The sequence below is a fragment of the Chiloscyllium plagiosum genome, chromosome 30 (genome assembly GCF_004010195.1).
Source record: "Chiloscyllium plagiosum isolate BGI_BamShark_2017 chromosome 30, ASM401019v2, whole genome shotgun sequence".
NCBI classification, from domain to species: domain Eukaryota; kingdom Metazoa; phylum Chordata; class Chondrichthyes; order Orectolobiformes; family Hemiscylliidae; genus Chiloscyllium; species Chiloscyllium plagiosum.
Window position 1 is genome coordinate 27,083,129 of NC_057739.1, and position 23,296 is coordinate 27,106,424.

The window sequence follows — 23,296 nt, forward strand, 5'->3', positions numbered from 1 at the left end:
TAGGGAGAGGCTGAACAGGCTGGGGCTGTTTTCCCTGGAGCGTCGGAGGCTAAGGGGTGACCTTATAGAGGTTTACAAAATTATGAGGGGCATGGATAGGATAAGTAGGCAAAGTCTTTTCCCTGGGGTCCGGGAGTCCAGAACCAGAGGGCATAGGTTTAGGGTGAGAAGGGAAAGATATAAAAAAAAGAGACCTTAGGGGAAACTTTTTCCACACAGAGGGTGACATGGGTATGGAATGAGCTGCCAGAGGAAGTGGTGGAGGCTGTACAATTGCAACATTTAAGAGGCATTTGGATGGGTATATGAATAGGAAGGGTTTGGAGGGAAATGGGCTGAGTGCTGGCAGGTGGGACTAGATTGGGTTGGGATATCTGGTCGGCATGGACGGGTTGGACCGAAGGGTCCGTTTTCATGCTGTACATCTCTATGGCTGTACATAGGAATCCAGGGCTGCTTGGATGCATAGTTGACTCTAGTACTTTTCATGAGCTGGTTGGCAAAATTATTAGCAATATTTTCTGACTATTTCTTTTTAATTTATTTCCTTTTTCCAGTAGCTGGTCAGTATCCCAGCACTGCAATGTTTTACTTGCTTCCACAATATTGACACCTAAATTAGGTAACAGATTACCCCTTGATATGCACTTTGAGGAGAAGCAGCAATAGAGGATTACAATCAAGAACAACACCTAGGCAACAAGAAAGGCCAACCTACACACTATTCAGATGAAAAGCAGTATTATCTGCAGCAAAGACATGCATAGTTCTTGTGTACCAAGGGCCATGCCTTCAACACTTCGTTAGAATCTTCCTAAAGCCTTTTCTGGGATGCAATGAAACTTTGCCCTGAGTGACAAGCAGTTAATTCTTCACTGCCTCAAGTTCAAAGATGACTAAGTATGGGATTGGGATATTGCGTCTGTTATTTCTTGACAGACTTGATTTCCTGCCTCCGCATTTGTTACAGCAGATACTAGCTTTTTGTATCTAAACCACCATCAAAAAAGCTGTAATATAGATGAAAATAGGAGTGATGTTTTCCTACTTATTTGGAAGTGGCCACAATCTTTTAAATTATTCTATTGCTCCTCAAAAACAACTGTTCTAATCCCCCAACCCTTTCCCTCCAAAGCAACATCATTTAAACATACTGTTTTCTGGTTTCGGATTGGTTTTATTTTCCCATGGATTTTCCAGATATTCCATCAACTCATTTGACCTCTTGAAAAGCTGAATATCTATTAGAAAAGATTCAAATCCACAAAAAGGAGATAGAAACAATTTGACTCCATTTACTAAATAGATGTAATCATAGAACGTGGACACAGTTCATTCATCCAACTAGTCCATGCCGAACATAATCCTAAATTAAACTAGGCTATCCTGGCTGCTACTGGCCCATATCCCTACAAACCTCTCCTCATCATGTACTTATCCAAGGGTCTTTTAAACACTAACTATGCCTGCACCTCAATTTTGCATGATGCCCTTAAAAGGATAGTACTGTACACTTGAAACCCATAACTCCTCCTGCCTTAAAAGACAAGGGCAGTAGGTACATGGGAATCACCACGAACAATCGTGCAATTTCCTATAAATGCCATTCACAATCCTGACTTGGAAATGTACTGCCATGTCAAAGTTCTGAAATGCCCTCCCTAATGGCATGGTGGGTCTACTTACAATATATGGACTGCAGCGGTTTGAGAAGGCAGCTCACCACCAGCTCCTCAAGAGCAACGAGGGACAGGCAATAAATGCTGACCCAGCCAGTGATGTCTATTTTCCATGAATCAACATTAAAATAAGGTGAATGTGCTTTCCTGTGCTTATCTATAAGAAGCCCCAACGTCAGATCTAAAATTGTTCAAATATTTGAAGTTAAATAGAAAATTCCAAACATTAGGTCCTATGTTTAACATACATGGCCCACTTTGCAAGTGATTGCATGCTATTCTCTCAAAAAAAGTCATCTTAAATCAAGATTATTTTCATTTATCATGGTGATAATCATGTCATATATAGCTGTTCTTTTAAAAACTGAACAAAGGTGGGTTCTTGACCTGCAAAATTTACTGAATAGAAGACAGAAGCAAAAATTTAACAAACATTTGTGGTGAAAAATGAAATAAGTTGAGAAGAGTTTAAAACGTCAAGCCATTTCACTTGCAACACAATATACTATCCATTTTATGAAATATTTTGAGATTATCAAATTTTTTTATTAGTCCATAGCATCTTCCACAAAAATGTGCATTGAAATGGAGATCTAAAAATTTCAATTGATAAATGTGTTATTGTATTGTTGATATATGTAGTTTATATATTTGTATTAACAAACTTGATATTTTTGCTGAATTTTCATAAAGCTTGACTGAATAAAACAAAGTCTCAGTATTCTCACATTTCTTTGAAATAAACAGAACCTTAAGCAACTTCAGCTCTAATTAAATCAGAACTTCCCAACATGCTACCTGAAGAGGAACTGTGCAAGGAATCCATTACATGAGAATGCAATAGAAGGTAAATTAATATTATTTGGAAAGGAAAAAAATAATCCTTACAGGGTTGAGGAAAAATCATGAAAGTCATCATTGCAAAGGTGAGAGAGAGAGAGAGCGCGAGAGAGAGTGCGAGAGAGAGTGCGAGAGAGAGTGCGAGCGAGAGAGAATCAGAACTTCCCAACATGCTACCTGAAGAGGAACTGTGCAAGGAATCCATTACATGAGAATGCAATAGAAGGTAAATTAATATTATTTGGAAAGGAAAAAAATAATCCTTGCAGGGTTGAGGAAAAATCATGAAAGTCATCATTGCAAAGGTGAGAGAGAGAGCGCGCGAGAGAGCGCGCGCGAGAGAGCGCGCGAGAGAGCGCGCGAGAGAGCGCGCGAGAAGAATAGATTGCAGAAGCAATTTGTTATCATTTTGAAGGCCAGTACCAACTCATGTGATGAATGTGGCAACAGGAAGTAATGGACAGGCATGGAGATACAAGTATGCACAAAACATATACGACTTTTGTAAACAGAAACAAATGGTGGGGGGAGTATTTAAAACACAGTATTCCCAATAGTCCATCACAGAAACTCAGGAAGTCATATGGAGGCTGTAGAATACCAATAGCTACATGAAAAGAGAATGTTTTTGATTTTCAGCCACCCAATAATGGAAGGGAGCTACTCACACTAATTATATCAGTTTCAGGAAGTGTTCCTAGTACAGGCAATATTCTCCAGGGTGAAGGAAGGACAAAACTATAACCCTGTTTATCTCCTGATAAAGTACTCAAGAAGATAGTCATGAGCTTGTTGGGCTGTGGGAAGATGGTTTGAACATTAAAGTAGGCACGGTGGGTTTCAGGAGCAGTTTATTACTGATCTGCTTTAAGCTGATCAGCAAAGAGTAAAGAACAGAGCTCTTGTGGTGCAGTGGTATGTAACCCTGGATTGGGAGGCCTGAGTTCAAGTTCCACCTGCTGCAGAGGTGTGCAATAACATCTCTCAACAGGTTAATTAGAAAAATAAAAGGCAAGATCCAATTATGGTACCCGAGAGAGTACCCCAAAAGAGGATCAGCAGGGCAAAACTGAAAGGGGGATGTAGTGATCAGAACCAGGTGGATCGGGGTTGTTAACCTGGGCCAATCAAGAAAGCCCTGGCTGACTAATAACCAGGAGATGAGAATCTCCTCAGTCCAGGCAACTGACTCTAAGCTAGCTGGCTACAGTCAGTGTACTGTGCACAAATAAATAAAAGGTGATTTGGTGATAGAATACCAGCCTCTGTGCAGTTACTTCAGGCGACAATGTCACTGCACTCAAGCTAGAGATCCAGACCAATGTTTTGGGGACATCAGTTCAGACCCAACATGACAGCTGGTTGAATTAATTAATTAAATGAATCTGGAAATGAAAGCTAGTCCAAAATGGCACCATGAAGCTATCGATTATTGTAAAAACCCAGGAAAGAAAATCTGTTATTCTTGCCTCATCTGGTGATGCTTGTTACACAGCAATGTGGAGGAGTCTTATCTGACCCATGAAATGACCTAGTAAAGTTACTCAGTTCAAGGGTGGTTAGGGATGGGCAACAAATGCTGGCTTTGCCAACAATTTCTGTACTCCAAAGGATTATATAAAATGGGAGTTGACATTTGCAAAGGAGGTGCCCTTGGTGCTGTACAACTGGTGAATAGAGTAGGCACTTGGGCACCGGACAGAGTTGTTATGCCTGGCATTATGGTCAATGAACAGGGGGAAAGATTGTGAACCACAATGTCACTTGCCCAGAGTAACTGTCAGATTTTTGCCCCAGCGACAAAGTTGCCCAACAACTTCAGCAGAAAAGCCAGAGAACTAAAGGAGCAGACAGCACAGGATAGGCAAGAGTGGCAGGTAACGGAGGCCACAGCCACATTGCAGAAGATAAACTTACTTGGAGATGAGGAAGACCTAGCACACAAGAAACCAAGACACTCTGGGCATCTGCCCTTCTCTCAATAAACCTCGTGCATTGCTTACCACACATTGCCAATATTCATCAAAATCACTGTTGGCATGAACATCTTCACTTCCAGTTGCTTCCAAGAATCAGTGCGGATGTCAGTGGCAACTTATAAGCAGCAACACACCACTGCAACTTGCAGCACTTTAATATACACTTTTACCACACTGGCCAGTACATTAATTTCACAACAGTTACTGCCTCGCAGAAACACATTATATTAGGGTTTGCCACTATCACCAGATTCCCCCAAGCGCAGCATACCAAGCTACCAATCGCTCAGAACCAAGAGGAAAAGCATCCATGCCCTTAATGTTTGGCTGATCTGTGACTGAAACAAGAGAAATTCTGTGCGCACTCACTTTCACAGCAGCTGTCATGATAATCTTAAAGTAATCCAGGCTCAGCAAGACATCCATTGTGCCACTGGGCTTCTGCATATGCTGGGGATGCCCTCTATTAACCTTCTGCATAGGGCTGTGACACTATGGTGGTCTGCTGCACTTACTATAACATGGTAACACCTCCAGAGGAATGTAGACTTTGAGGATTCTGAGAGTTTGGAAGGAGACACAACATCAAGGGAGGAATTAGAGACCAAAATGACAGAACATACAGATGACCCTTCTGCACAATAAAAGGTGGCTGGGCATGGCTAGGAGCAGAAAGAACTTGAGGAAGTCATGACATCAGGGATCTCTATTCAGAAAGATTTCACCTGAGCCGTTCTGAACTATGTTGAGGGGCACAGCATGGAAGGGAGTTTGAGATGCCTGTGCTTATATTTGCATGGAAATTTAACCTAGACATTTAATCATGTGCCAAAGGAAGAAAGCATGTGACCAGAGGCTTCACCCTCACTGTGGTGGATCCGGTTCCATTTGTCAGCACCTCTAATAGTAGCTATGAAAAGAGGTCCAGGTGTCTGGTATAAAGAATGTTATTTATGCATTGCAACAGAGAAAAATATTAGACAGAGATACCATGAACACACAAGAGTGACCTGTTAAATGATCTACATGAGCTGGTGGCTGCCGTCTGTTATTGTTCAAGATGATGACCACCCTCCTTTCTTACAGATTGGAACATTACATTGGAGGTTAGCATCAATGGCGCAATGCCTAGTCTGTGCATCTTTGATCTCCTAATGACATTTATTCCTTCTAGTGTTACACAAGGTTTTAGGTACAAACAGCTTAGATCGACCAGCAACCTCAAAGACAGCTGGTGTGAATTAGAATTAGAATCCCTACAGTGTGGAAACAGGCCCCCGACTGACTGTGTGGAGTTTGCACGTTCTCCCCGTGTCTGCGTGGGTTTCCTCCGGGTGCTCCGGTTTCCTCCCACAGTCCAAAGATGTGCAGGTCAGGTGAATTGGCCATGCTAAATTGCCCATAGTGTTAGGTAAGGGGTAAATGTAGGGGTATGGGTGGGTTGCGCTTCGGCGGGGCGGTGTGGACTTGATGGGCCGAAGGGCCTGTTTCCACACTAAGTAATCTAATCTAATCTTTCAGCCTAACAATTCCACATCAACCCTCCAAAGAGTAACCCACCCAGACCCATTCCCCTATTATTCTACATTTTACCGCTGACTAATGCGCCTAACCTACACTGACCTGAACACGACAGGCAATTTAGCATGGCCAATTCACCTAACCTGCACATTTTTGGACTGTGGGAGGAAACCAGAGCATCCAGAGGAAACCCACGCAGACATGGAGTGAATGTACACACTTCACACACAGTCACCTGAGGCTGGAATCGAACCTGGGTCGCTGGTGCTGTGAGGCAGCAGTGCTAACCACTGAGTCACCATGCCATGGGAAGTCCAAATCTGTTCCCCACTTTAAAAGACCCCACAGTCTTCCCCACCAATTAAGGATTCCCGAGCCCCGTAAAATTTGGGAATTTCAACAGTTCTTCACTGGAGGCAACTTGCTGATATGGAAACAAAACCAGCTCCTGATTTTTGCCTCTAATTTCTCTGAAGTTAACAATGTGGGATAGTTTGAATGCTGCTTAAATAGGAAAAGTGGCACAAGAAGACTTGCTAGAAGAAACTGATACCACAATAGTGCTTGATATAAAATCCACTCCAACAATACCTACAGCCACCAACCTGCACAATGGACACATTACTATAGGTAAGGTTAACAGTAAAATTTTGTTCCTTGCTTTCAGATTTCTTTTGTCAACATTTTTGTCCCAACAAACAATACTTGGGAATTATAAAATATATAATAGAAATAGACTTTTTAAAAAACAAATAGTTTCACAAACAAATGCTTTTGGTTTATTGGTAAAGATGTAGCATTGAGCAAGACCTAAGGACATGTGAGTTGAAAATATAATTTTGTTTCAAGAACTTTAGATTTTCCTGTGACAGAATTGAGCATTCTCTACCTGCTTCGCATGCTATGAATGGTTTCTGGACAAAGTGCAGATCTTCTGTAATCAACCAAACCACAGCCTAGCAAGAATAAAACACTTGAATTTTTGAGAAATATTGTAAATGGTGAACAGCAATGCAAAACAATCAAATATATTGCAACCACTCTTACGTTTATTTAAGAGCAAGCTAAATATAATATCTTAAATGAGTATTTGAATTTCACCTCCATCTGGGGTCAGTACCGAACGCGGTTGCCCTGACGAACTGAACTGGAGATGAATAGCAGAGCAGGACTGCACTGGCATGGCCCTTTCTCTATAGTACACATACCAGCTATTGTACCAAATACTGAAATAAACTAAAGTTGCAAATGACTTGCTTGATGATCATTAGGCTTCCGGTGGTTTTTGAATCATAGAATCCTACAGTCTGGAAGCAGACCATTTGGCCCATTGAGTTCACATCAACCCTCCAAAAGAGTATCCCACCCAGATCTATTCCACTCCCTAGCCTATTCCCATAACCCTGCATTTCCCATATTTAATCCACTTAACCTACACAATCCTGGACACAATGAGCAATTTAGCATGGCCAATCCACCTAACCCACATATCCCTGGTTACTGTGGGCAACTTAGCATGGTCAATCCTACTAACCTACACACCTTTGGACTGTAGGAGGAAACCAGAACACCCGGGGGAAACCGACACAGACAGGGAGAATGTGCAAACACCACACAGACAGCCAGCTGAGGCCGGAATCGAATTCCGGGCCATGGTGCTGCGAGGCAGCAGCACTAACTATGAGTTAATCAGAGATAATAATACAGGTGATATTTTGCAATGAGGTGCCTGAGTCATAGCGCAGAGTTTAGACCAGCCTATTCTTCTCTCAGCCTCTTGGAACCTCATCATGCTTTCTACTTTGGGAACCTATGCTGCAAGATATACAGAAATTGTAATTTCATTATCTATCCAGTAACTATTGTTAGGTGCCATCCTAATATCACAATAGGGATCTGGGATTATTAAAATCAGAATCAAACTCTTTTCTCCCTCACATTTTACAATCACTGGAATGGTGAATTAATGTCCAGCACCAGCTGCACAAAAGGATTACTCCCAATAATTTTCAGGTGAAACTTGCATTTGAATACTCTTTTAATACTGGCATCCAATAATGTGACAAAGAAAATCAAAATTCAGATTTATTAAAAGAAACAAAAACTTTATATAATTTCCCAGTCAGCTTTAATAATAGGAAACACAAAAAAAATTCAATGATAAAAATCAGTGTACTCCAGTAACCTTACAAGCATGAACACAGATCATTTGTCATTTCTATGAAGCTTCTAAGCTGATTAAACAAATTTCTGTAACTCTAACATGAATTGTATAATCAAACTTACCTTCATTAATTTCATTGCATGAAACAAATAACTAAAAAAAACCCCAATGCATATTACTCCAGCAATGGACACGAGAATTAAATCAACCTACTTTGTGGCCTTTAGTTAGGAATCATGATGCTTCACCTTTTGAGCAGCTCTCTTTATCCCAGATTTTATATAGAGTAATTGCACCATCTCAAATTACTTCCAAATTCAAACCTCAACTTGTACAGGTTTCGCATTGCAGAAACATTTGACATGCTTAGGACAATGACAAAATATTGAAATGAACTAAAGTTTAATCATGTTCCATCGCAGTCATCTGAATGGAAATGCTACCTCGGATTACCAGACATCTGGTTCAAAAAGAGGGGGAAGAAAAGGATCACTTGGGGATTCACGTTCACTTTTAGTCAATCCTGATAACCCCTTATGTGCTGAGATGTCATCGCAATGACCAATGCCTTGGTTCGCTTGACTTGTGTCTTATCAGCCCTTTGTAACACATACATGTTGTTCTTCAGGGTTATTAACTATAATTTGTCTGCATCATTTTTTAACAACTAAATATCTTCATTGCACAAATGTCTCATACTTGCATCCATTTTTCATGAAAGATGGAATACCATTGAATTGTCACAGAGAAGACTGCTTCAATCACATCACTGAGAACATTATCATTTGATATATAAACAAAGTCCTTTACACTAACATTCGCAACAAGTCAATTTTTAAAACTTAGCCACTAAAATCTTTCCATTATTGAAAATATATTCAATTGATTTGTGCTGCAAATTTCAACAATAACCTTTGGGGAAAGAAAAATCAGATAAGTGTCAACAATGAGACTATCCTATAACCAAACTCTATCTTCAGATCAATTTTATAAAAATAGGATGATTACAGACAAACCTTTTTAATCAGTGCATAAAGTTAAGGATATCAAATATGTTGAAAAATAATGTACCTTTACGGTTCATGCCCATTTGGAGACACTTAAGGAGTCGGCAATACTGACATCTGTTTCTTTGCTTGCGTGACATGACACAATTCTTGTCTCGACTGCATCTGTAAACCCGCTTGTTGCAAATACTACGTTTGAAAAATCCTTTGCATCCCTCACATGAAATAATACCATAGTGCAGACCCGTAGCTCTGTCTCCACAGATAAGGCAGGTTCGCTGATCAGTGCGATCATCTAGGAGGAAGATAAACAGAATAAATTTGGAGAAGTAAGAGGTAAGATGTTCAAAGTTCACCTTTACCCAATTTTAGAAATAAATATTTCACACAGGATGGGGGAAGGGGCAAAGAGAATACAAAGTTGTATGCAAAGTTGCTCAAAATTCAGGTCAATCAGGCCACAAAGATGATGGAACAGAAACAGAAATTGCTGGAGAAATTCAGTAGATCTGGTAGCATCTGTGGAATGAAAGCAGAGTTAACATTTTGGGTCCAGTGACCCTTCTTCAGAACTGACTGTAGCTAGAAAAAGTTTGGCAAGGGGAGTAAATGAAAAGTTGGGATGGAGCACAGAGACAGAACAGCAGTTAGGCAGGCAAAAGAATGGGTAAAGATCAGTCTGGGAGAATCAACTGACCCTAATGAGTATTATTACTAGCTGAAAATAACTGATAACATGATGTCAAGTCTAGTGCATAGGGGTTGGGGGAAGGACATGGAAGAAGGTGCTAAAGCCAAAAATTATTGAACTAGATATTGCGTTCTAAAGGCTATAGGGCCGCAAGCAGAAAATAAGATGCAGTTCTTCCAACTTGCACTTAGCTTCATTGGAGCACTGCAGCAAGCCTGAGACAGAGATGTTGGCCAATGAACACTTTGTTGTGTTGAAATGGCAGAGAACAGGAAGCTCTGGGTCATTTTTGTGGACAGAATGCCCTGCGAAGTGGTCATCCACTCTGCGCTTTGTTTCCTCAATGTAGAGGACACCACACTGTGAGCAGGAAATACAGTAGATTAGATTGAATCTAGTGCAGGTAAAGCACAACCTCACCTGGAAGGTGTGTTTGGGATCTCAGATGGTGAGGAGGTTAGTATTAAATGGGCAAGTGTTACACCTTATGGGATTGCACAGAAAAGTGCTATCGGTGTTTGGGGAGGAATTAGGAATGGAGGAGTGGACAAAGGTGTTCTGGAGGGAAAGGTCCTGTGGAATGCTGACAAGGGATGGGAGGGAACTGTATCTGGAGGAGACATCCTGCTGAAGGTGGTGGAAACGGTGGTTAAGTGATCCTTTAGATATGGATTCTGATCGAGTGGTAAGTGGGAACTTGGGCACCCTATCAGTTTTGAGGGAGGCAAGAGAAAAAGGTGAGGGTAGAAGTGCAGGAAATGGGTCAGTCAAGCTAAGGGCCCCGACAGCCACCATGGAGAATCCTCAGTCGTAGAAAAGGGTGAACATTTCAGAGACCTCCTTGTAGAAGCTATCATTAGAACTGTTGTGACAGATGGAGAAACTGGGAGAATGGGATTAAGTCTTTACAGGGAGTGGGGTTTAAGGATATATAGTCCAGGTAACTGCGTGAGTCAGTGGATTTGTAGTGGGTGTTAGTGGCCAGCCTATCCCCAAAATGGAAACAGAGATGCTGAGGAAGGAGTTAGAGACAGAGCAGGTTTAAAAAAAAAGTGACAGCAAGGTAAAATTGGATGCAAACATGATACATTTTTCCAGTTCTGAAGGGGAGGGAAAAGCAGCATTGATGATGCCAAGAGGATGGGTCTTTTTTTCTCTTGAAAAGAGAAGACAAATGGATGGTTTCACAGAAGTCTTAAAATTCAGAGGCTTTGATGTTGTTGTTACAGGTGCATTTAACTTTTGGAAAAGGGCAAAACTATGTTGTAATAATAATAAAAATAAAACATTAGCAATTCACATGAAACCTCTTTAGTTGGAACAGGTTATAATGATAGTTTATGTCTCTAGATTAACCTTATTAACAAAAATTAACTATTTCATCAGTCTCTCACACTCTGCAAGGCAAATCTGAAACAAAAGCCCTATGCCCATTCACGTTTTACAGTTATACATCTTCTCCCACTTCAAAATATTTATCTACCTTTTCTTTTCAAAATATTAAAATAGGGTTCAACATTCAGCTTTCGTCTCAGTCATTTATTCTACTTTTGCTAAAAATTCATCTCCTTTGTTCCATGTGCAGCATTCTTTCAGATGAAGCACTTTAGCTTGGTCTTGTCACCATTTTGCTTCTGATGATCCAGGCCTAGGCTGTGCAATTTTAAAATTAAACATGGGTCATTAAGGTGTGATGCTGAAAATGCTCTTTTACAAAAGGACAGTAGAAATCTGAAACTGTTCCCAAAATGATGAAGTAGATTAATTTTAAAAAAATCAAAATGGAAATGATTTTATTTTTGTAGCCCAGAATTTAAAGTATGCAACCAAACCAAGTGGACAGTTAAGAGACAAATAACCATTACTCAAGTGATGGTAGAACTGGCTTGACAGGTTTTGTAGCGCACCCTGTTCCTAAAGGATGAGTACAATGATAATTTTTATAAAACACATTGACAGTGGTGCACGTGTCCAAATTGCTAGCCCTTGTAAGTGTGAAGCAGGGTTGACCAGGTATGAGGGTACTATCTGGTGGATATCTTTGTTTCCTCCAATAAAGCATCTTTCCCACGATAAATGCAAGCATAAAAGAGTGTCCACAAAGAATTCTATAATGGCTCCTGAAAAGTGCTCACAAAGTTAGGATGTAGGAGTGCTGAAAATCTGAGAAGTCACACAGTCTGAAGTAGAAACCAGCAAGGCTAGGCGTATGCAGGCAGGATGAGAAAGATGCATTGCAAAACATTAATCATAATTGTCAGAGTAATTACTTAAACTTTCCATACTTAACAAATATTAGTTAGAATTCATAGGTAAAAGTGAGGACTGTAGATGCTGGAGATTAGGGTCAAGGTATTGAGTGGTGCTGGAGAAGCACAGCAGATCAAGCATCAGGCAGCATCCGAGGAGCAGGACAATCGATGTTTTGAGCAAAAGCCCTTCATCAGGAATCATAGCTGAGTTAGAATTCATAGCTGAGTTCACATTGTAAAGAATATTTCAATTTTCCATGATACGGCAACTTTTGAAAACACCCACCCACCTGTAGTATCCCTCATCATCATCTTACCTATTGCATAAAGGGAATGTTTAGATGTGCAAAATGAGTTTTCTCTCCCTTCACCTTATGGATTTATTATGTATTCGATCACTAAATTCTCCTGAAGAGCCTTAATGCTTGTCTGAATAGCATTCCTGAAACTACTTTAAAGAACAAGCTAGTCATCTCTCTTTGTGAGTGGGGACTTGAATAGAGGCAGATTGGGGTTTAATTAACAGACATTAGATATATTAGATGCTGGAAATCGGAAACAGAAACAGAAATTGCTGGAGAGATCTACCATGTCTGGCAACATCTGCGAAGAGAAATCAGACCCAAAGTTTCAGGTCCCGCTACCATTCATCAGAACCTGGCTCAAATGACGGGGTCACTAGACCCAAAATGCTGACTTTGCTTTCTCTGCATAGATGTTGCCAAACCTGCTGAGTTTCTCCAACAATTCCTTGTTGTTTAACTTTGTTCTGCTAAAGCTACTGGACTATTAATAGATTCTGATTTCTTTTGTTTAAACTATAAACTAGTATTGATTATTCATGAAGTCTGGTTAGGAACTGTTGGGATAATGGTGGGTCACAGAGTATTTTAATTTTATGTGTTGCAAATAGAAAGAGAGGGGCTGATTTGATTTGGCTGTTGTTGTGTCATAACACTATTTCTACTATTAAAAAAATGATAGCCTGAGGGCCCATTTATTTTTCATCAGTTTCTGTAAACTGTGCTCTGTGTCTCCTCCAAAGAAAAGTACCTCAAATAAGAGATGTCGGTGAACTGCAAGCCCTGACAAACAAAAGGATCATTTCAGTGAATCCTGTGGCAATTGAGGCAATTGATCTGCCTTCAGATTTTCCCTTTGCTTCCCCCCCAATCACTCCACATCTTCACCCCATCTGACCCACCCTCTTCCAAACATTTGGCTTTTGTATGTGCATGGGGGAATGTTATCAGGTGTTAAAGAGTACACTAGCAAAGTTATATATCAATAGTTCACAGTTCTTTATCTGCAGCTAGAATCTATTTATTTGTAATAAAGAGTCAAGTTTTGTAAATACAGAAACCTAGTTGTGCTTTCTATTGACTTGGGTTTAAATAGATAGGTAAATTGGGGGACTTTGCAATCTTTGATAAAATCTTTAATATTTGTGATACCCCCAGAAGTTGCAGTGCTCGATTTCCAGTGCTACCCCATTTAGGCAGGACAAAAAGTCCACTGGTTCATTCACCATCATGATCAATGATTGGATTCTACCTTTTTTTTTTAAAAAAAATGCAACATAAGTCAAACTGTTTGTTTTATTCTCTGTAGTTTTTACTTTCCCCATTTGGTTTCTCTTCCTTTGTTAGCTCCCTCCTCCATGACCTGATCCCAGCTCGACAGATACCCAAGACTATACCAAACGTTGCAAAGAGTTGACAGAAAACTCACCAGCAATTTACTCATGACCTGTCCCTTCTGCTATTTTTACAAAGTATATTATCCATCTTGTTACTGGTAGAGACAGCAATTCAAAAATGTTGTTATCAGGGATATGACAGAACATGGAGTTGAGGTTACAAATCAGACTGGCCAGGATTTAATTCAATGGAAGAACATGTTCAAGGGGTTAAATGATCTACTGCTGTTCCTTGTTCCTATTTACACTTAGGAAAGTTAAAAACATTGGTCATATTTGACTATTACATAATAATATCAGCTATTAAATGGTCACAGTTTTACATACTTCATTTGATTTAAAGTTCTTTTCTATAATTTTGTAAGTAATAGAACTATTATAAACAAGTTAAGCTTTTAATTTTGTACAGGGCAAATTAAGACGACAGAGGAAAGACTTACATTTATATAGTACCTACTGCCTTCAAGACTTTCCATAGAATTTTTCAGCCAATGTAAATGCTTAAACATGTACTTTACAGTTGCAATGCAGCCAATATGTACATAGCTAGCGTACAAATTAAAATATGCCCTTTGATTAGCCTTGCAGGCTAATTTCACACATCTGTACATTCCAGCTACTCGCTTTTATCATTATTTCCAATTTCCAGACTAAAAATACGGAAGAGCAAATAAAAATCTGAACTCCATTCCATTATCATGACTACAAATTGGTGGTCTCTTTACAGAAACACTATTACAAGATAAAATCTACATTTTTTTTTCAATGTCTATAACTGCACTTTTTAAATATCCACAAATGCAGATTATTGCTTTACTATCATTAATTCTCTTTTAAACCAAGAAATAGTGGTGAACAAACAATAACTTGGGAGGCTTAGGAAACTCGGCATGCCCATAAGGACCTTCAGCAGCTTTTATAGATGCACCATTGAAAGCATTCTATCTGGGTGCACAAAGGCTTAGTACGACAAATGCTCTACCCAGGACCATAAGAAAGTTGTGTGCATAGCCCAGACCATCATGTAAGCCAACCTCCCATCCATGGACTCCATTTATACTTCTTATTGCTGCGGTAAGGCTGCCAACAACAAAGACCCTTCCCACTCCAGTAATACTCTCTTCAAACTTCACAACATACAGAAGCTTAAGCACACGGACCAACTGACTCAAGAACAGCTTCTTCCCTGCTGTTATTAGACTGCTAAATGGACCTCTAATTTCAAATCAAATGTTGACCTTACTTTGATGCATCTTCTGCGCAGTTTAACCTGTATGCCTCACTCTAAGCACCCTATGACCTGTATATCCTTGTTTATTATGATCTGCCTGTACTGTTCGCAAAACAAAAAACTTTCCACTGTACTTAGGTATGTGACAATAAAACCAACTTGTATTTACAGCACACTTAATAACAATATACTTCAACACACTTTAAAAAACTTGCATTATCAAACAAAACCTGACATCAAGCCCGAAAAGGAGATATGAAGACAAATAACCAGTTTGGTGAAAGAGGTGTTTTAAGGAGAGTCTTAAATGAGGAGGGATGGGCATAGAGGAGTTCCGGAGCAAACGTCAGTGCTTGGGGCCTAGACACTTGGAGCATGACTGCAAAAGGTGTGGTGAAAGAAATTGGGGATGCACGAGAGGCCACAATTAGGGAAACGATGCAGAGATACAGACAAGTGAGGCCCAGATTTAAAATGCAGGGGGCTGGAGTGTGAATTCACATCCAAAATCTCTAATCTCTGGAAAAGTCATCATTGGAAAGCTCCCCTGTAAGTAGAATGGACAAGTTCTTTAAGACTCTACACGACGCTGTAGCAAGTAGGAAAACATGAGCAAGTGAGCCAGTTTTGTGCCAAGATTTTTGTGACTGTAGGTGAGGAACCATTTCCCACATTCCGTCTGCCAAGTCTAGGGACACGTCTGCTTTAGAAGGCTTAGTTGTAGACTACAGAAAGTCACTATAGAAGGAGGAAGAGAATATTTGGTGTACTGGTATTTTTTAGTTTTTCATTACAAGAAGTGTAACTCCAGACTGTCTCAGTTCTGTAATGCAAGCTCAAACTCAAGTAGTGTGATCTGTTCTTGTTGCGTCAAAAGACCAGCTTGATGTTGTGCAGTCAAATGCTGCCATCATGACTGCAGGTACCAGTGCACAAAGTCAGCCTGTTAGAGTCTCATGGCAACTCAGTAACTGCTGGATTCCTGAAGTTCTGCTCAAGGGATTGCAGTTATTCCATGATGAATTTACTGTCCTTGCATGATAGCATTCATGCTGCCAGCACTGCAGTTGATCAGTCAGCCACCTCATACTGTTGCCACCAGGCCAAGAATATGCAGTTGGAATTCTGGCCCTCAATATCCAGAATTCCAAGACTGCTTTCAAAGGCCATCTGATCTTCTCCATTGAGGGTCAGCATCCTCCCATTAGCCATGCTGAAGCCACTAGGGTAGCACTACCTAAGAACACCAGACTAATGATGGCACCTGCAAGACAGGCACAAAGGGAATTCACAAAACGTGAGTTGCTGAGTATTCTATTTTAATCATTGAAAGTGAAGTGCTGGTCTTCCCAAGGGCAGATCCTCTGCTCATTTCTCATCTCATGACTATGTTTTTCTTTTTTGGATTTGTGTAAGACCATCCTCATTTTCTGCTTCAATAAGCAAATATGACTGTGGATATTAGAGGTACTATTAAACCTGATTGGAATGCCCTATATCATTACCTGACGACATACAGCACCTCTCTCAATTCCTCTATCATTCTAAGTTATTTTAATGTTTTTCCAACTATCTAGTAGTGAATAGCAGAAATTTCTTTCAGTCGAGTATTGGCAAGACTGAATCCATTCTTATTTTGTTCTTGCTTCAAAGATCAGCTCTGAAGCCACTGACTATTTCTCTCAAAGGCAATTGCCTGCAATTAAGTATGATTGTTTATAATCACATCATTAACGTCTATGTTTAATGTCTAAAACGAGCTTATGGCCATTTATCTGAGCCTAAACTGCCTATTTCAATCTCTTTACTATGCCAGGCAACCAGTCCATTTCAGCGCAGCTATTCCAATACACCCCTGCTGGGCTTCCACATCCTCCCATACATAAAACAGAGGTCAGAGGTCATTCTAATCTCTGCTGCCCTTCCTTACTCACACCTGTGCTCTCTGACCAGTTTAAATAATGCCTTGATTTTAAAATTCTCAACCTTATTTTCAAACCCTTCTATTGCTTTACCTTCTCTCTCTTTCTGGAATTTCCTCCAACTGCCAAGCTTTCAGAAGTATCAATGTTCATCTAATTCTGATGCTTCGATATTTCTGATTTTAATTAGTGCACCACTGCAATAATGTGTGCCTTCAGCAGCCTAGGCCCTAATCTCTGAAATTACCTTCCTAAACTTCTCCAAGACTTTATATGACTGTCTTTGTTTAAATTATTTTTCAAAACCTAACCTCTTGATGCAAGCTATTAGTCACAGACCACCAATTTTCCTTACATTGTCGTCTAATTTTGCTTTCTAATGATATGAAGCTCATTGCAGAGTTTGTTACATTAAAAGGACTTGCGAAGAGGACTTGTGAATAATTGTGGATGCCAAAAGCCATCAGCCTGACAACAATCTGACTGGTCGCTGGGTAGCTGAACATCTTGCGGGTGTGAGTGATACTAGCAGAAGCCTTCGGACTGTTGAAAGGGCAGCAGATAGTTTGTTTCTCTCTCTACAGTAAAAAAAACTAAAGCTTGGGTAAAGCCAGACATTTTCTCCTATCAATTGCTGTATTCTTTTCATGAGAGACTTTATCATTCATGAATTAATCCTGTAATTCCTGTGAAAAAGCGAAAGAGCTGAAGTATTTGAAAAACTGAAGGAATCTCTCACTGAGAGGTGACTGGTTCCCCTTTTTCCTCCACTCAGAACCAATGGTGCATATCTACCTGTCTTTATGTATAAGGAGGAGTTTAACTCCAGGAATAGTAGGGCTTTATTTCCAATGAGGGATAACAGATGCAACACCTGAAGGTAATATGCATACAGCTAATGTCTCTCTATATTATGGGGAAGCCTGCCATATTGGCAAAGTGTGGTAAACCTGTTTAGAGAAACAATGTGCCAGGAGAGGGTCACAGGGATGATTCTGTTCTGACTCAGTATAATTGTGGCCAGCTTTTTGTGAAGCAGAGCTGCAGGAGACACTCATCCTGGAAGAGGTACAGGTAGGAGAAATTCTCTCGGAAGAACTTAGCTGTGTAAAGTCTCCTGGTGAGAGCTCACGACCTCCACACCTCAATAAACAGCTTCTCTTCTGATTATTCTCCCTGTGATGCTGCAGACCACGAAGAAATTCGACCATAATGAGGAGTAAGCGGCAGTTCCAGAAGCCTGCTGAGCCATTTAGTATATTCAAGGCAAAGATAGAGTTTTAAACAGTAAGGAAATAAAGTGTTATTGGGAAAAGGCAGAAATGTGGAATTAACAATCAAATCAGCAACAATCTCAATGAGTGACTGAACAGCTTAATGACTAAATGACCTACTTCTGCAACACACCACACCACTGCTGAGAGAGAAATCCAGCAACATTCCTTCGATTTCTGTTGCAGGTCTTCTGTCAATTCATCACCTCCACTAACTCTACAGTAGCTATATGGTCAAAAGTAATATACTGTACTAAATAATCTAACCAGCCTGTGAAGAATTCGAGCTTTAGACTTTTATATACTTCTGAGCCACATCCCATCATCTTCCAAATCTTCCTTAGTTGCAGAGCATTGGAGAATTGCAAACGTTCTATTCTTACACCATTTTGGAACAGGAACAAGAGCTATAGCTTAACCCTGGCAATGGGAAATTGGTTAAATTGATAATCCAAGAAAATTAACAGTTATGGGTGGCACAGTGGTTAGCACTGCTGCCTCACAGCGCCAGAGACCCAGGTTCAATTCCCGCCTCAGGCGACTGACTGTGTGGAGTTTGCACATTCTCCCAGTGTCTGCGTGGGTTTCCTCCGGGTGCTCCGGTTTCCTTCCACAGTCCAAAGATGTGCAGGTCAGGTGAATTGGCCATGCTAAATTTGCCCGTAGTGTTAGGTAAGGGGTAAATGTAGGGGTATGGGTAGGTTGCGCTTCGGCGGGTCGGTGTGGACTTGTTGGGCCGAAGGGCCTGTTTCCACACTGTAATGTAATCTAATCTAATGTAATCTAAAAAGTTACTTCCATAAATAGATTGATCTTGGAAATCCAACGTGGAATTGTTATGGAAAAATTGTGTTTTGTTAAGTTGGTTGAGTGTTTTTTGAGGAGATTAATGTGATTGACTTAATGTATATGGAAAGCTGTTTGATGAAGTATTGACAAGATGTTAAAGCCCTTGGAATACATGGGGCAGAGGCAACATGAAATTAACTGATTCATGTAACACAATGGTGAACAGTTGTTTTTCAGATGGATTATTATGGTTCCTTAGGGCAGGAATTATGACTTAATTTATATTATTCACCTAGAATTGGGTGCACAAGGCACAATTTCAAAATTTGTGGATGCAACAAAACTTAATTGTTGAGAACTGTGAGGAAGATTATGAGAAATTTCAAGAGAATTTAGGTTTATATAAATGGACAGACTGGTGGCAAATTCAATTTAGCAGAGAAATGTGAAGTGGTATATTTAGGTAGGGAAAAGGAGGTGAAACAACAAAGTTTACAATTCTAAAGAGGGTGAGGGGCAGTGGAATGATATACAATTATATACTATTATGAAGCTGAAGATGTGTATGGTGCCTTTAAGATAGATTGAATACTGTTTTGCACTGAGATCTTACAAACACCTGTCATATGACTAACTAGCAGTCTCAGTGTACTGAAAAATTGAAAATATGTAACATTTGGTGGTGAAATAGATACCTCAGTTGGTTGCTGTTTTGGCAACAATTTGAATTTAACCAGTTTAAATTATGCCTCAGGATACTTAAACCCAATCGAGTTTGAATTTATTGTTTTACCAACTTCAAACCAATGAGAGGATCCGATGTTTGGGGTTTAAAAAAGGTAGGCATTTTGAAAGTCTGAGAGTGTAACTGCCATCGAGAGAGATAGATACCCAAAAGATTGAAACACACTATCAAAAAGACACCTTTTTTATATATGAAACATCTTCACAATAAAAAGTAAGATGACGACACAGGGAGATCTTCAGCCAAAAGAAAAAAAAAAGACACTGATAATGACAGCCACTGTATGGTTTTGAAATTAAGTTGATGTAATTTTAATAAGTGTTTCACTGGAACAGTATATTGTTAGAGTTGGAGGCAGATAATAAGCAGTTAAGAGAAAGAGTTGTGAATGATTGTTGTTTAAATGTTCACTTTTAGAGTTAAAGAATAAATTGGTATTTTTGTCAAATAGTGGAATTTGGGAGTTCTCGGTCACTCATTTTAACAGATTATGAGGGGAGGTGAACTTTTCTGGGTGTTTGGTTTAATTAACAGAAGGGTTCACCACTGTGTCACAACAACACACACACACACCTCCCTAGATAATTCTGTTTGAAAATCAAGGTTTTAAGAAATTAACTTTACGACAACACTAGAGCACCTGGTCATATGGGAAAAAATGCTGCTAGCTACAATTGCTACTAACTGAAGATTAAGAACATTTTCCTGTTTTTTTTGTCATTCTGCACTTGCTCACTTCTATAATGAAATAGGCATGGAGATACTGCTGATATAAAGAAGTGGTCTAACAGAGGGTCTGCAGATTCGGTTCACATGGGAATTAAAAGTGAATAAGGGTGCAGCAATTGAAAATACATTTCTTGTGCTGAAAGTATGCTGACATCATGGGAGAATCTAGAACTAGGGGGCACAGTTTTAAAGCAGAACAGATCATTAATTTTGAATTTTCTATCCCAACAATGCAGGGCTATTGAATATATTCAAAGCAGAGTTAGATTTTTGATCTACAAGAAATCAAGATTAATGGGAGGCAGACAAGAAAGTGGAGTTATGGCCACAAATGGCATATTCCTGAAAAATTGAGATTGACTTTACAAACTGAAGTTTTTGAAAGATAATACTCATGTTGAGATGCTGCAGAGCCTTAGCACAGATGTTTGCAAGTAGGTACCAGCAATCTATTATAGTTGTAGTATTATCAAGGATATTTAAAGAGAATGCAATGAAATTCTATATACATAAACATTACAAATCTTAAATTTATACATTGACTTATGTTTGAAACAGATCTTTAACAAATGTAAAAATGTTTTTACAGATATTACAGCAAACGAAAAACACAAAAGCAAGCATTTTATTTAATAGGTCATTTCAGGTTTTGAAAGAACATGCACTCAAAATTGAGTCAACTGATATTCTCTCTGTATACTTAAAAAAATGAAATTAAAAGAAAATTTGTTGTTTACAACCTTGAATATCATTATCTCAGTTTATCAAATAAATTGTGACTTTGTCAAGTAGCTACATTACATTTCTCTTTCCACCTCTCCACACTACCCCCTCCCAATCCAATGATACTTATTCAACCTCAACCCTGTCCCAGGCCCTTCTCCCTGTAAAGCCCTAAACAGATGGAAGAATACCATGGTTACTATGAATAACAGAGTTCTGCAGGAACTCTGTTCTAATTGTTTCAAAGAAAGAATACTACTAGTGAGAAATGCCAACAAGCAGAGGCCATCGTCAAGGGCCCATAAAACACCAAAAGGGAAACAATCTTAGGCTTTTACACATAGCTTTAATGATATAAATCCACAGTTACACACTGCTGCATAATGTAAGAGAATTGGCCACAGTGTCATATGATGCACTATTTCACAGGCACAATAAGAATCAGCTGCACACTGCGACTTCAGTGCTTCTTTATGGTCAGTAATTGCTTCAAAAAATTTAACGTGTTCATGTAAAGTTACTTCAAGTACACCAGCCAGCATAACCAGAAACATTTCTCAAAAAGATACAATTTTAAAAATTATGCAAGATCGTCCATGAAACTCACTGAGCAATCTATGGTGATCTCACAGTTGAAGGATTCTTGACCTTTGGTTATATGAAACTATCACCCTTACTAATGCAAGCCTCTTATTCAAGAATGTCAGCATCATGAGATGGACTTCAACAACTAATGACCTATGATTTTTGCTAAGTGCAAAAAGGCATGTATCATCAAATTGATGTGATCTACCTCTTGACCTTGGGTTCTGAATTCTCAACTACTTTATTCAGAAATCAAACTTTTTTTAAAAAACATATTTTAGGTGCTCTGTTTCAAATTCAGCAGCAACCATTTCAAAGCATATTCACTTTCAGAGTCATTATACTCAGAGGAACTATATTTAAAAAGCACGCCGCTTAGAATTCAAAAGGATGCTAGACACTCCCCAACTGTAATGTGACACTTTCGCCAGCCAATGTCCTCTGCTGTTTTTGAGTTATGTGCTGGTGTTGAGTTGCAGATCAGAATCTGGGGAATATTAAGCAATGAACTAGGGAAATAAGGAATGACTATTTCAAATTACAGTTCAGTACTGAGAAAGATGTTTTAACTCTCTTGTTGCTGTCACCATCCTCCACTGCAACTGAAACTCAAGTCCCAAATTACAATCTTAAGGTCAGCTCAGGGACCAGTCACTGAGGGAGGAGAAAACAGTGGGAGTTACTGAAGACGGTTTTCGCAGTAGTGACACAAAGACAATATTATTATTTCATGTAAATTCTTAGGATCCTCCCCAACTGGGCCAGCTTAGATTAGAACTGGAATTGCAGTGTTGTTACGATAGGAGAGGTCGCCAGTCAGGAAGGGGAATCCAGTTGAACCCAGGTAGGAGATAGAATCTTCAAAAACATTAGTAAACCTGTATTACTTGCAACTTTAAAAAGAACTTCTACTTTAACTAACATGGTTTTCAGGTTACTGTTGGCACAAGATTTACAACTTCCAGCCTCAATTGGAACCTTTTCTTCTATGACTGGACTCATCACTGACCCCGATTAATCTTAAACACCTCCCCCACATTCTTTCATTCTGGAGAGAGGTACCAGAGAAAGGAACAGTGAGGGTTGCCACAAATCAGTTAAGTATCAATTTTAGGAATCTCATGGAGGGTCTCTTTTCATGAGCTGTACTGTGTTCTCTCATGCAATTCTCCACTGTTTCCCTCATTATATGACAAGGTCATAAAACCATAAGATATGGATCAGAATTAGGCCATTCATCCCATTGAATTGTGGAGCAGATCCCATCATAGAATCCCTGGTTTGGAAGCAGATCATTCGGTCCATTGAGTCTGCACCGATCCTTCAAAGACCATCCACCCAGACCCACCTCCCCTACTCCATCGCTGTATTTCTCATGGCTAATCCACCTAAACTGCATAATTCTGGATACTATGGCCATGCTAAATTGCCCAATCCACTGAACCTGCATATCTTTGGACTGTAGG

The 23,296-nt window shown here is 39.6% G+C and overlaps 1 protein-coding gene across 8 annotated transcripts in view; it reads right to left on the bottom strand.

Annotated features, from left to right (window-relative positions):
• Window positions 1-23,296, bottom strand: part of LOC122564841 (nuclear receptor subfamily 6 group A member 1) — a 371,801-nt gene that overhangs the window by 99,081 nt on the left and 249,424 nt on the right. For all 8 annotated transcript variants that reach the window (XM_043720166.1, XM_043720165.1, XM_043720172.1 and 5 more), the window contains one exon: window positions 9,255-9,485. In XM_043720166.1, coding sequence (XP_043576101.1) covers window positions 9,255-9,485 — 231 coding nt within the window. The remainder of the gene's footprint in view (window positions 1-9,254; window positions 9,486-23,296) is intronic.